The sequence below is a fragment of the Gossypium hirsutum genome, chromosome A07 (genome assembly GCF_007990345.1).
Source record: "Gossypium hirsutum isolate 1008001.06 chromosome A07, Gossypium_hirsutum_v2.1, whole genome shotgun sequence".
In the NCBI taxonomy this organism is placed as follows: domain Eukaryota; kingdom Viridiplantae; phylum Streptophyta; class Magnoliopsida; order Malvales; family Malvaceae; genus Gossypium; species Gossypium hirsutum.
This window is the reverse complement of record NC_053430.1, coordinates 71219173-71234500: the sequence shown is the minus strand read 5'-3', so window position 1 is coordinate 71234500 and position 15328 is coordinate 71219173. Positions and strand designations below refer to the sequence as shown.

Here is a 15328-nt window from a genome sequence, read left to right as displayed (position 1 = left end):
AATTAAAACTCAATAAACAAATCATTCTTTGGATCTCTTGATTTATTTCCTTGATAGAAAGTAAATTTTTTATTAATGTTTAAAAAAATTAAATTCTAGACAATTATAGTTAAAAAATAATATTTAAGAAATATAAGGTTCAAATTTCAATATTTATAATTTTCCTCACATACTCGTATAAGTAAAGCTAGATGCAAAAGAAAAATGAAACCGTTGCAATGAAAATCGACTGGCTGGAAAGTGGAAACTACTATTTGATATTAGCCAGCATATTTTGACTAAAATCTGAGGAATAATAACTGGATGGGGAATGGGTGTCAAGTGTCAACTATAAATAATGCTTAACATCAAACTTTCTTAATCAATAATTTCATAACATTTCTTGTATTATTCAAAGTTGCCAATTCTGATATTGGGAATCAAATTAAAGAGATTGAAAGGATGAGTGTGGAAGTGTTAGACAGTGCCACCATTGTTAACTTCGTTGAAGATGAAGAAGCATTCAACATCTCAATACGAGAGCGATTTGCTCACCTGGACACCAACCATGATGGGCTACTGTCTTACACTGAGTTGTCCAAGGATTTGCAGAGTCTCAGGGTGCTCGAAACTCATTTCGGCATCGACATTAAAACGGACCCAAAGGAACTCGCTCACGTTTACGAATCACTGTTCGAGCAGTTCGATCACGACTCCAATGGGACGGTGGATTTAGACGAGTTCAAGTTGGAGACCAAGCGGATGATGCTTGCTATGGCTAATGGGATGGGTTTTTTGCCTGTTCAAATGGTGTTGGAAGAAGGCAGCCTATTGAAGATTGCAGTTGAGCATGAATCCACCAAAACTAATTGCTGCTTGAATCTCTTCAAAAACGTCTAAATCCTCACGTCTTGCAACAACTCATATTTTGTTTTGCTTTCTTTAATAATTAGAGATTTTGAGTTTGAATCTGCTTCCATCTTTTTCAGCTTGCAAATTTTGTTAAAGCAATGTTATGCTTCGTCATCGTTTAAGTGCAAAATTGTTTGTAGTTTTGAGATTTTTGGTTTATTGCCGATTAATTTAAGGTTGGATGCTTGCTTAAATGCAAAATTTTGTTTATTGTATCCGGAGATAAAATGTTTAAATTTTTTACACAATATTATTAAGGAGGACAATTATAAACCCCAAACGTGAATAATGTAAAAAAATAATATTAACTAATTATATTACATAATTAGTTTTTTTTACCCAGCACGAATTAATTATATGTATTAATTAAATTAAATTATTTTTAAAATTTTTCATAAAAATTATAAAATTTTATTAATAATATGATCACGAAATTAAAATATAATAATATATAAGTTTAATTTTAATAAGATTATGATTGTTATTAAACTGAATTTAAGTAAATTATTTTTTGAAATTATTTTTAAAATATAAATAGTAAAATAGTAAATTATGTGAAATTCTATTTTAATATATAGTTTCTAATTTAATATTAATTAGTAATTAGTGAAATTTTATCTTAATAATGTATTTAATTTGTAAAAAAAGTGATTAAAATAAAAAGATTTGTTTAAACGATTTTAACATTTACAATGGTTTATTATGTAAAATTATAAGTTGAATTATTAAATATAAATAAATTAGAAGGATTTATTCTGAAAATATAACTTGGAGAATAAAATTAAAAATTATATTAAAAATGTGGAGGGGTTTATTCTGCAAAATTTACTCTACATATATTTTCCTTTTTTCCCTGCCACATGTCAAATTTTTATAGCATGAACACATCTAAAACTTAAGTATATTGTAATATAAAATATATATTAGATTAAATTAAATTTTGTATTAATTAATTTAAGATTTCACTAATAATTTAAGTATGAAATTACTACACAATAAGATAAAAAGTCGATTTTTTAAATCGTAAATAAGTAAAAGAAATATAAAACATATATTTCAAAATTGAATAACACTATTGAAATGGAAAACTAAAAAAAGCGCGTGAATTAAGAAATGGATAAAAAAATTATTTTCAACACTGTCATAACTAAAAAGAGTAACTAATTAGTGGTATAAACACCAAGTATTTGTGCAAAAATATTTATATAAAAATTTTAAATCATTGAATAGTAAGATCAAAATTTTAATTGTTTTGGGTTAATTGTGTACAAAATTAGTAATACATGCAAAAATTCGTTTAGAAAATATTAATAAGTGTTTATTGACATTATTTATAAAATGCAAATGGCACTTATGCCATTATTTATCTTAGGTTCTTTTGTGAAAGGAAGGAAAAATGAAAAGGAAAAAAAAATCAATCAGGGTAAAACATCTGGATTTTAAATGAATATAAAAAAGATATATTTTCTTTTTATTTTGACCCTTTGTTAAATAAATTAAAAAGATAAATTAACGAAGTTAAAAATGTGACTTTCTTTAGTTAAATAAATTTTATTTTTTGAATTTAGTTTTGGTAAATAAAATTTGGATTAATTGTTGAGAGGTCCTTATATTTTTAGTAAAAAATTGCCACATGTCTATACCTTATTGACTCCCATGCCACCTCAACAAAAGAGTTAGCACTGTCAGGGTCAAGTATCATATTGATTAATGGAAAAAAAATTAAGTACTAAATTGAACATTTTAAAAATAATGGTACACATTAAAACAAACTTTAAATATGAGGGATTTTTTTCTCATTATCCCTATCTATAAAATCATTGAATATATTTGGATAAATTAAAAATAATAAAAAGAAAGTTTTTATAATTAAGTATTTTAATTAAATGAATATAATTTTATCTATAAATATATTTTTACTTTATGATAAAAAATAAATCATGTTACAATAATTTCTTTTCTATTAATGTGAAATTAATATATTTTAAAAGTTCTAATTAAAAATAACATCATATATTATAAATTAATTAATACAAATTTTAAATTTATAAAATCAATGAATATAATTGACTAAATTAAAAATAAAAAATCAAATTTTATAATTAAATAAATATATATTTCTATCTATAAATATGAATTTATATTAAATATGATAATAATTAAATCATATCAACATTATTCTTTTATAAAAAATACAAATTAAATATATGAGATTAATATTATATTTGTAAAAGATAATATCAATATACTGGTAATTTATGTAGGAAACATTATTTATGACAATGGATTTTTGATGGGCGTCGAAACCACCAAATCTAATTTTTGATGCTCTAACTGAATTAAATTGTAGCATAGAGAAGTAGGGTCGATTCTACAGGGATTGGAACTCTTAATTTTCTTGTTTACATGACCAGATTCTTGAGACTAGGCAGTTGTCATGCTCACGTCCTGTATGTGTAAAGCTGAAAAGTAAATAAAGAGGGATTTTAGTTGATAAAGGAAAAATAAGTATAAAATAAAATGAAATAATAGAATGATAGTTGCAAAAAAAATTAAGTAATTTAAATTAAGTTGGTAAATCAAATATGTGAATGCTTAGCCTTAGCCTTGGTACACTCCGAACTCGAACCGATTCTTGAAAGTGGATTTTTTTTCTTCCAAACGATAAGTTGGTTATAGCGTACGACCTACAAACCAACCCTTACCGATTATCTAACCATGTAACATGCGTTTGCAATTTAAGATATTGGTAGCCTTGCAATCTAAAAAAACCCAACTCAAATTAATGACCTCAACCGCATGGGTCGTTTAAATACAATCACTATCTCGCTTGATGGAATTCGAATACGATAGACGATCGACTCACTTTCCCAACTGTATGCCAAAACAACTTCCTCCCAACATACACTTTGATTTGAAATTGGATTAACTTTGAAGGGCGAATGTGACTATCCCATATTTCGTAGAGATAATGAATACAGTGTTGTAAGATTTTAGTGTGGATTCATTTTCCACAATTCTCGATTGGAACAATAACCGAACTAAAGCTAAATGGGGATTAGTTGAGCATGAGATTAATCATGCTTTATTGGATTATGAAAATGAATTTAAATGTAACAATGATAGGTGAAAAGGAGAGGGGACTTAAAGAACAATTGCACCAAAATAAAGGAACGAAAAAAAATGGCAGTAAGCTTAATAAGCTACAAACACATGAAAAGGGAAAAGAAAATGATTGTTTTCAATTAAATTTCAAGTGTGTCCTTCCATGCTACCTTTTCCAGGCTTTTTTACACTTTTTATATGCTAATTTTAGCATTATTCACTCTAAAATTATGCCTAACAAAAACAAAAAATAAGAAACTGTTCTTATTATAGAGTTTGACAATGTAACAGCCCGTTTTTAGGTCAAATCGGAATAGTGGTTTCGAGACCACAAATTCAAAGTAGAAATAATTTTTTTACTATTTCTTTAAGGTCTATAGCATGATAGAATAATTGTGTGAAAATTTTGTTAAGAAATTTTATTGATTGAGTACTCAAATTGACTAGAAGGACTAAATTGCAATAGGTGCAAAATTTTAGTTCTATAGGCTAAAGGTAGTAAATTGTTATGAAATTTTAAATTAGAGGTCCCTAAATGGTAATTAGACCATTATTTCTTGTATGGACAAAAATGGATATGGTTAGGAAAACATTCAAAGTTTAAGCGAAGGGCATTTTGGTAATCTAGTAAACAAAGACAAATTAACTAAAATAAAAGATGTCATCTTCTTCAATTTCATACCCATAGCCGAAATTTAGAAGAGTAGACATAGCTAGGATTTGTCCAAGTTTTCAAGCTCAATTGTAAGTTCATTCTTGTCCTGTTTTTAACGATTTTTATATTTTTGAGATCGTTGTAACTTGATTTAGCTATTTCAAGGACTAATTCGAAAGAAAGTTAAAGTTTAAAATTTTACCCATGATGAATATATATGTATTTTGATATTTGATGGTAGAAAATGCATGTTCGTTGTTAGTTCAACAACGTTTGTAAAGTGATTTTCGATAAAAATGTTAAATACGATTAATTGTAAAAGTCTATAAAATGTGGAGAAAAGTGTGAATAAATGAAAAATGTGGGCTGTTATGAGCATAAATAACAATTGGCTAGGCTTGGGTTGTGGTGAAATTGGATGAAATTCATTTTACAAGCCTAGGAACTAAATCATAAAAAGTTGAAAAGTTAGGGCAAAACTATAAATTTTGCCATAATGTGTTTTTGGGCTGAATTGAATAATGTGATAATTAAATAAGTTAAATGTGGTATTATAAATCAAGAAAAATGAAGTTCGAATGTAGATCGGGTGAAAAACAAAGTAATTGACGAATAGGTCCTTTTGGTCTTTTTTGTAACCGAGGTAAGTTCGTGTGTTAAATAAGCTTTACTTTAAATATATTTTAAATGCTTTAATTTATGCATGAATTGTGTAATCAATCTTACAGACACATTTGACTATGTTTTGACAAGTGAGAAATCCCAATCGAACCTTAGGAATAGATTAGGATACGAGTGACATGTCACTAGCGTTTTATGTTATGTGATTATGGGCGCTGGTCCTGTACGTCCTACCAGTGGCTAAGTATACCGGCATATGTTGCAGTTACTTGACAGCTTGTGTGAGCAGCACCGTGTAGCTACGTCTTGGTTGACAGCTTGTGTGAGTAGGCCCGTTGATAGCTCGAGAGCGTGCACATATGTGGCACCTTGTGTAAAAGGTTTTTTGTGTATCCAATATTATTATTCCGAGTGGTTCATTGGGTACGACAGCGGTGATACTAAGTATGAAATTATTACAATATGGTACAAGTATATACTTTAACTTATGATTTATTTAATTTGCGAAATGAGGAACTCAAGCTAAGTTGTGATGGAATGAATTGTGATCATGAGAATATGGTAAATTACATTTCCTTATGATGTATTACATGTATGTTAATATATAGTAAGGTTAGCTTATTTCTTTCATACGAGCTTACTAAGCTATATAGCTTACTCCGTTTTAATTTCTATGTTTTTGGCAGCCATGTTGAAACTTGTAGCATGTGAGTGTGGTGTGATTTGGTTTGGTAAAATATGATGATGTAAATATGTTGAGTGTGGATAATGAAATGACATGAATTGGCCTTGTTTGTGGATGTATTGGTTATCCAAGTGTGCTATGAATTATGCCTTGAACTTGTGCATGTGTGGGAGTAAATGAGGGTGACAAATGGATTGGTGAATAACCTTTATTTTGTCCATACGGGTAAAGACACGGGCATGTGTCTAGGCTATGTGACCTCAATTTATTAATGCTTTGCAAAATAGAGAGTTTCACGGGTTAGGGACACGGGCGTGCGTGACCACACGGCCTACCCACACGGGCGTGTCCCAAACTACATGAGCGTGTGACCCCTGTCATAGCAAAAAAATTCTAAGTTTTGTAAAAATTTCCCAAGTTGTCGGTTTAGTCTTGAACCACTTCCGAAGCATGTTTTGGGCCTCGTAGACTTGTATTAGTGATTTTATGATTGAATACAAATGGTTTTAATTTGGATGAAAATTTATGACTCGGAATTGTATGTTTGCTTGTGATGTGAGTCCGTTAATGCCTCGTATCCTATTCTGGCGTTAAATACAGATAAGGGGTGTTACAGACAAAATCAAAATATGATATTTTTTAATTTGACCCATTTTATTACTTTTTGTTCCAATTTAGACCGATTTGCTTGTTCTTTTGAACTTCAACATTCCAATTATGTCCTAATAAAATTTAAACATGAAATCACAAGCTTAATAGCATTCTATTCAAAATTTGACCAAAAATAAGTACATTAAAAACACAAAATTAGCTTACCATCAAATCCCCTCTACTTAGCCGATGCTTGTCCTCAAGCATGTTATATATTCTATACTAGAAATCATTTAATAACTTTGTTCCAAAATCAAGTCTTATCCAACAGCTATGCATAATGCAAATAATTTAGGTGTTACCATGAATAAGTACTTACTCAGTTTAACCAACAAGCATTTATAAAATTGTAAAAAAGTGTAAAATCAACCATTTCACTAAATTGAAGCGCAATCAAACTTGCAAGGCAATTGTTTTCCATCAAATTATTCAAAAAAATTTGGACATAGTAAAAATCTTTTTACACGAGATGAGATGACAACCCAAGCACCTTACCCTGGTTACTTAATTTAATACATGTCCAAACAGATTATTTCTCCCTACTTATGGCAACTCGGTTAGCAAAGTGTTGGCAAGTTTCAATTCGTCACTCAAATCTTTTGACACGAAGTGTGATGACAACACAAGCACCTCACCCCGGTTACTCAATTTGGTCACATTTTCGAAATCTTCACTCATAACTAAGCCATCAGTGGAGTAGTATATACATACAATTTTTATTTATATATATATTTTCTATATATATACTTATTATTTAATAACATAAAATAAAATGACTAAAACAAGATATGAGTACTTTTATTAAGAAAGTTTAAAGATCTAACAATTTTCATTAGATGTTGATTTTACCACAATATTTTCAATTCTATAAACACTTGTCAATCAAACTAAGTAATAAGCAATTATTCATGAATTAGCCATCCATTTGAATTAACTAAGAATAGGAATTAAAGGCTCAATTTCTTACAAACTAAGGATTAATCTCAATATAAAAATTAACACATGCAATGAAAAGAAAATAATAGCATGACATATCTACGAATCTCTTTACTTAGCCCATATTGCCTGTAACAGCCCGAATTAGACCCTATTAGGAACGGTGGTTTCGAGACCATGAATCTAAGTCAGAAAAATACTTAAAAATTATTTTATGTGTTTACTATGTGTGAATTTATATCCATGAAATTTTCGTGTTTTAATTTTGTCGTTTGAGTGTAGATTTAATAAAAAGGGCTTAATCGCGTAAAATAAAAATTTGATGGTTAAATGTGAAAGGGCCAAATTGTTGTTGTCTTTTTAATTTGAGGCATTTATAATGCAATATTACCATTGTTAAAGTGATGGACGGTTTAAGACATGAATTATAATGGTTATATATTTTATAATAAAGGTTAAAAATGTAAATGATAATAATGTTATATATAATATAAAACATAAAATAAATAAAAGCTATGCATGTTTATATTTTTTGTGACTGAATATAAAGAAAAAAAATAGAAATCAGGTTTAAATAGGTTCAGCCATTATTGAAGCTTGATTAAGGTATGTAACTAGCTTGGTTTTTGATAATTTTTATGTTTTGGAGATCGTTGTAGTGTAATGTACAAAGCCCATGCTTTAATTTTTTTTATTTTGTAACACCCCAAACCCGGCCCAGATGCTATGGCCGAATTTGGTGTGTCACATTGAAGTGTTTTAACAAAAACCGTATTTTCATTGAAAGCCCTTCTTAAAATAAAAGAAACCTTAATTAACTAAAAAAAACTCCTTAACATCACTTGTTTGAATCATATGATTTTATGAAAACATGTCATTTAAAAATAGAGTTGCGAAAGCATAGAAAAACATACTATAGTTTAAGAAACCATGTTCAACTTCTTATAATTACATCGCATAAAAATAATAAATCAAATAATTCAAGTAATAATAACATAATGAAAACTTTATTACAATCTAATCTGAACACACTTAAAAGGAAATAAAAACTTAAATGCTTAAAAAAAACCAAGTCCGAATTATCTTGCTAGCCGGCCACCCAGAGTCCCTCCAAACATCGAACCTTCTACTGAGCATCACCTGAAAATAAAATAAAAAAGGGAGTAAGTTTTTGCAAACTCAGTGTGTACAACCCTCGATGAAAAACAAGCATTCAAAGAGAAATAATCAAACATGCAATGCAATCCCATCCAAATTATCCATCCACTACACACCAGCTCCATCCCCCGTCACACCATGTGGGGATATAGATATCGACCCACCCAGCCTACACACCAATGGTAGCCCGGTTGCGAAACTACCTTCACTTACATATTGCGCTTTAAAAGCCGTCGGTAGATCCACAGTTGTCAAGGAACCATGCAATCCTCATATACTTCCTCTGTTCCATAGTTCCCACCCCATATGCAACCTGATCAGAACATCATATGTATGCATGTCACATCCATAAAACTTACATTCAACACCTAGGGATATTTTGGTCATTTTCACCCTTAGGGGCGTTTCGATAATTTTCCCTTACTTATGGTTTTCACTTACCTAGACCTGTTAACAAGTCCGGCGAGCTAAGATGAACAAATATTATGCACTAGGTAGGATTCCAGAGAAGAGGAGGTGGGTCATTTAGACCGCTTAAGTACCAAGCTCTCCCTAGATCCAATCCTAGATATGCATATACTCGTTGCCACACCTTAACCCTATGATTGTCCATGGTCGCAATATATTAGTAAAGTTTTATGTAGTTATCATATACTAGACCCAAAACCCCTACATACATGCACATGGCCCACTTGGCCCATCTCATTCTATGGCCCATCAGGTCCAATTCATATTCATCTGGCCCATTTGGCCCAAATCACCTTTATATGGCCCGTTAGGCCCAAATCACCTTATATTCATGCTCACACACAAATTTTCTATCACATAGTGTAACACCCTAAACCCGGCCCAGACGTTATGACCGGATCCGACATGCCACATCGAAGCATTCAAAATATTTTATATTGTTGATCCAGAAAAACTTACTTAGTGTTTTAAAAGATAGTTTGATTATAGGTTAAAGTGAATGGAAGCTGTGCACTAGGTAGGAAACCGAAAAAGAGGTGGTGAGTCCATCGGACTGCTTAAGTACCAAGGTCCCTTCGGATGCAATCCTAGACATGCATACCACCATTGCCACACCTTAACGTCATGGATATTTCTAGAAAAACCGATTTGATTAAGTCATTTTTAGGAAAAGTGATTAATTTTGGAAAATACTTTCATTGCGGAAGCTTTGCTTGTTGTCATGTTATTTTGAAATCAATTGTTGTTTTTGAAAACGCGCCCTAAAGCTATCCAATTTCAATAGTTAAAATAAGTAATACCTATCTTAGTAATACATATTAAAACCATCAAAAATAATTAAGCGGCCTTATTACATTTAAAAACCCAAAACTTCAAACGTAAATAAAAGGATGTCCAGTTCACCAGAAGAAAATCAAACTTTTAGAATGGGTGGCCACTCCGAATTCCCTCACAGCTCCAAGCCCACTATGGTTGGGGATTTCCTGCGTGGATGAAAATAAAAGAGGTGAGTTTGGGGAAACTCAGTGTGTAAGGAAAACCCATTCAAAGCCCAAGTCAGCTCAAGCCTATTGGGCCTAAACCCATTCAGGTAACAGTGGTACTGGACCAGAGCCCTTTTCAGATTACAATAAACTGGGCCTGAGCCCCTTATTCGGATAACAGTATGGCCCATAGGCCCATTTCAAAATACATGCAACATCAATAACATATGCAAGCCCATTTGGGGAGACTACTCAACCCACCAACCACTACACTCCACCCGTACCAGCCCTACACTCCATGTGGGGAATAGCTTAACCCACCCAGCCCAACACTCCACAGTTGCAGCCTTGCTGCTCAGTTAACAGTAAATTGAGGCAAAGCCTCTAGTACGTGGACAAGCCACTTTCAGTACTTCCTCCGTCAATATCCTAATCCCATGCATCAGATAATAACAACATGGCATGCAGTAAATAACAACAAACATGCATTTAGGTCAATTTAATCCTAGGGGTATTTCAGTAATTTATCTACTAGAGGTAAAACTGTAAATTTTCCACTTTTAAAGGTATTTCAGTAATTTATCTATTTTAGGGTTTTTCATGCATATTCCTACTTTTCACGTCCTAACAGAATCACATACCGAGGGTTCTTACCGAATTGGGCCCGTTGGCCCATCATTCCAATTTTGGCCCAGTAAGCCCAAAAATATCGAGGGCACAAAAATCATGCACTTTGCAGTCCAAATTTTGCAGCTTACCAAAAACATTAATCGATTTACCTCACGAGCATTCGCACACTCGCAAATCTATAAAATACTGATTTTCGGCATTTTGGCTTTTCGACTTTTGCCGATCCAGACTAAGAAAGAGGGTGTTAGTTACACACCTATTTGCGACGATATGCTGACGAGATCCACACACGAACTGCCTACAATTGGATTACTAACACATTAATCTAACTATTCAAATACGAACTACGTATTAACCCCTTACAATATTCGGCCAACCACACCTACAGATCATAGTAAGCTTATAAGAAAACAATAAACAACTCATTAACAAATTTTTGTCAATGTTTACCACATAATCATAATTTCACTGCAAGCTATCTTCCTGAGCAACAGTCACTAAATTATTTATAACTGGAGCTACGAAACTCCAAATCAAGTGCCGTTAATTTTCCCTGAAAATAGACTCATATATCTTCTATCCATAAAATTTTCAGAATTTTTGGTATGGCCAATCAATACCAGATTTTTCTTAAAGTTTCCCATGTTTCACTGTTTGACTAATCTGACCACTCTTCATTACGAATCAAATTTCTAATTGTAAAGAATTCAAAATATGTTCTAATTTATTCCATTTGCAACTAGATTCATTGAGCTTTAATTACATAATTTATGCAGCTTCTAACTCATCTCCCACAATTTATGGTGATTTTCCAAAGTCACGTTACTGCTGCTGTCCCAAGCAGATTTATTACCAAATCACTCTTCACACCTAACTTGCATGCTTGTTATTTAAACATGTATATCACCAATCAATCATCACATATCTATGATTTTACTTAAGTATAATCTCCATTTCATCATTTTAAAGCACAACATGTTAGCCGATTTTTCCCCTTAGCATCTAAGGACATGCATGCTTATTTGTTTGGCTCAGCTTCACCTATCTTTCATTTTTCATCAAAAGAACATGAAACAACAACCATTTCATTCATTTTAATTCATGACTAAATGCTCACAATACAACTAAAAACCAAAATATGCTTCAAGAGTTAAGGTAGAATCAAGAAGAACTCATGAACATCAAGATAGAAGCAAACTACCATGAACTTACCTTCAATTTTCTTCCCCAAGTGACCGAACATTCAAGAGCTTTCTCCTCTCCTTTCTCTTTTCTAACTTTAGGCTATGATGAACAAAGATGGACAAAACTTTGTTCTTTTCACCCCTTTTTCTTTTAATAAAATTTCATATTTCATCCATTTAATTCTTTAATACAAAAGACATGAAATTCCAATCATGGAACATTTACCTAACCCATTATCATGGAACATTTACCTAACCCATTATCATGAAACATTTACCTAACCCATTATCATTTTGTACCATGAATTATGGATATCAAGTGCTCATATTATCTACAACAACATGATGGCTGGCCACTTCATGTAAAATGGGAGGTTTGTCATGCAAATCCTCCTATTTTGCACTCCTATTTATTTGGCCACTTCAATTTAGCCTATAGCATTTTCAAACATTTTCACATAGGTCCTATTTCATAATTTCACCCCCTTTTTCTTATGGAACAAAAATTAACTAAAATTGCCGGGTTCTATCTTAAGCTTGGACCTTCTAGAGGCCCACTAACATAATTAAACCTATGCCAACATTCACAGAATTCCCGAAAATTGGGGCGTTACACATAGCATCAATTATCAAATTTTTCCTATTATGGGCCCAACACCCATCGGGCCCATTAAGCCTATTCTGACCCGGTTGGCCATATCACAGCCTAAGTCCATGGAATCGCCCATGGGCCTCAGAAAACCTATCGGTTTCCTCCTCACGAGTGTTCGTGCACTTGCAAGACTACCGCTGCCAAACTTTCAGCTTTTTGGCATTTTGGCTTTTCAGCTTTTGCCGATCTACTTGTGTGTGCAGCGTATGTACACGCATGGTAAGTAAGCGTGCTGCAATTCCCTTAGTCACCAACCTACAAATGATATCATCCTACAATTAATCGCATGATTAATACATATTTTTACTAAAACCGAAACCTCACCTTTCACCTTACCTTGCTCTACAAGTATAACAACCCCTTCTTTAATCACTAACCACGATCAACTCCTAGATCTGCATCAATCTTAACTATTAAAACCAGAATAATAGGTGACTCGTATCCAACACAAGTCCCCTTACCTTAACTATGACCATTCGGTCAACAAAGATTAAGAGTACTTACCAACGTCTCTCACCTGAAGAGCAAATCGGCAGGGATCCAAAAATTGAAATTCGATACCTATTCCTGCCCAAAAATCGATTAGAAGTGAGGAACAATAATCGATACCTTAGCAAAAATCAACTGGAAGAGGAACACTTACACTAGATTCGGTCAAAGAGTATTCAGCCCTTGACAGATACGGATTCCAAACTTAGTATGGTGAATAAGGTATATTTGGCACAGATTAAAGAAGAAGAGTAGAAGAAGGAATCGGCAGAAAGAAAGAAAAACAAAAGGGTTTTCGACTTTTTGGACCTTGTAGCGAAAAGGGTTTCCGGTAGCAAGGTGAAAAAGATTTTGGCATTAGCCTGATACCCTTGTATTCGGCACCTATTTATAACCTTTATGGTCGAATTCCTCAAGCCCAAGTTCCCATTTCAGCTCCACTTGCTCCTCACTTCTCATCTCCTCATTTTCTTCCAAATAACCCCATGATCCTTTCCTCAAATTTCTTTTCTGATCACTCCCCTTGGAGTCCATCTTCACGCCACTTCCATCCTTCTAGAAAGCCAAAATTAAACTTCTAAAAATACTAAACTAGGATTCGAACCTTGGATCTCCTTGCTAGCCACTAATGCCACCTCTCTACACTCTAAGTGGCGTCACTTAGCCACTCTTCCACAAGGCTTTTTGATGCCATTTTTCCCTATCTTTATTTAAAAGCCCAACTACTTGCCGACAAGGTCCTTTTAATAAGTAAACTATAATTTCATTTACCCTTAGGTTTGAACTCAAACCTTAATTAAGAGCTACTATAATTATCACATGGCTAGGAACATAAAACACAATTTTTATCAAAACCGAAAACAAATAAAGTTCGGGATTTCGAGATTTTTGGGTTTTAGGATTTTTAGGGCGTTACAGATTTTGATGAATATTTTGAGTTATGTCATTGATGAATAATTCAGTTTTGTGATGTTAGTTGATGAATTATGAAAGATATGTTTTAGATTAATATGTTTTGTAATTAAATTTTTGATGATTTTGAGTAATTAGGGATAAATTGTAAAAATAGTAATTTGAGGGACAAAAATGTGAAATAAATGAAATTTATAGACTTGTATGAACATGGGTAATATTCGGCCTAAGCATGGTGTGTGCAAACTTTGCATGTTTTGTGTTTTGTGCAATTTGGACTAAATTGTAAAAAATGTAAAATATTAGGGGCAAAGTGGTAATTTTCCTATTTATGTGTTTTTGGACTAAATTGAATGAAAGTATGTTTGAATGAGTTTAATTTGAATATGTTTAGATCAAGAACCAAAGAAATCAGATTTGGATCGGAGGAAAACCAAAGTTGTCAATCAGTCGTCTTGTTCCGATTATTGTTGTCCGAGGTAAGTTTATAAGCAAATAGATGTTATTTATTTGATTAAATATGAACTATATATGCTGAAATAAACTATGTGAAAGTATATATGTGGTAGCCCAATATAAATAAGCTTGGGAGCTATGTTTACGAATTCGTTTCGACCGAGTTACAAAGTCCGAAAGCGCCGTACGAACCTTAGGAATAGCTAGGATACATATGTCATGACAAGGATTTCGATATGTGATGTGCGAGTAAGACCATGGCATCGATATATGTGTACAAGTAAGATCATGTTTAATACGTTGGTATCGATATGTGATTCCGATATATGTGTGCGAGTAAGACCACGTTTAATACGTTGGCATCGATATGTGATTACATGTAAGACCACATGTAACACCCCTATCCTGTATCCGTCGCCGGAATAGGTAAAGGGGCATTACCGGACTTGAAACTCATATCAGAACAGTAAAAATTTTGAATTTTTTTTTGAACATTCCTTTAGATAAATACTAAAGACAGTCAGGGATACAATTTAAACTTCTATAAGTACACATTCAAAAGATGCCATTTTCGCATGGCTTATATACATTGACCAAAATATTTTTCGGCCACTGGTCTATTCTTTACATGCCATAAAATAATTCAAAACACAACAGTAACAAGAGTGGATAGTGATAGTGTGACTAGTTGCTGACGATCCCCGAGCCTGTAGCTTCCAAATGAGATCTATAAAACAGAGGAAACAAAGTAAACGGAGTAAGCATTACAATGCTTAGTAAGTTTTAAGCGGTGTCAACAGATAACAATCAAATTATAACATAGTTGTTCATATTTTTATTTCACTCTTCCTT

The 15328-nt window shown here is 32.4% G+C and overlaps 1 protein-coding gene across 1 annotated transcript; it reads left to right on the top strand.

Annotated features, from left to right (window-relative positions):
- Nucleotides 1–332: 332 nt before the first annotated feature.
- LOC107956905 (uncharacterized) lies at nucleotides 333–1092 on the top strand. Its single transcript, XM_016892385.2, has one exon. The coding sequence runs from the start codon at nucleotides 442–444 to the stop codon at nucleotides 877–879; it is 438 nt and encodes a 145-aa protein (XP_016747874.1). The 5' UTR covers nucleotides 333–441; the 3' UTR covers nucleotides 880–1092.
- Nucleotides 1093–15328: the final 14236 nt, after the last annotated feature.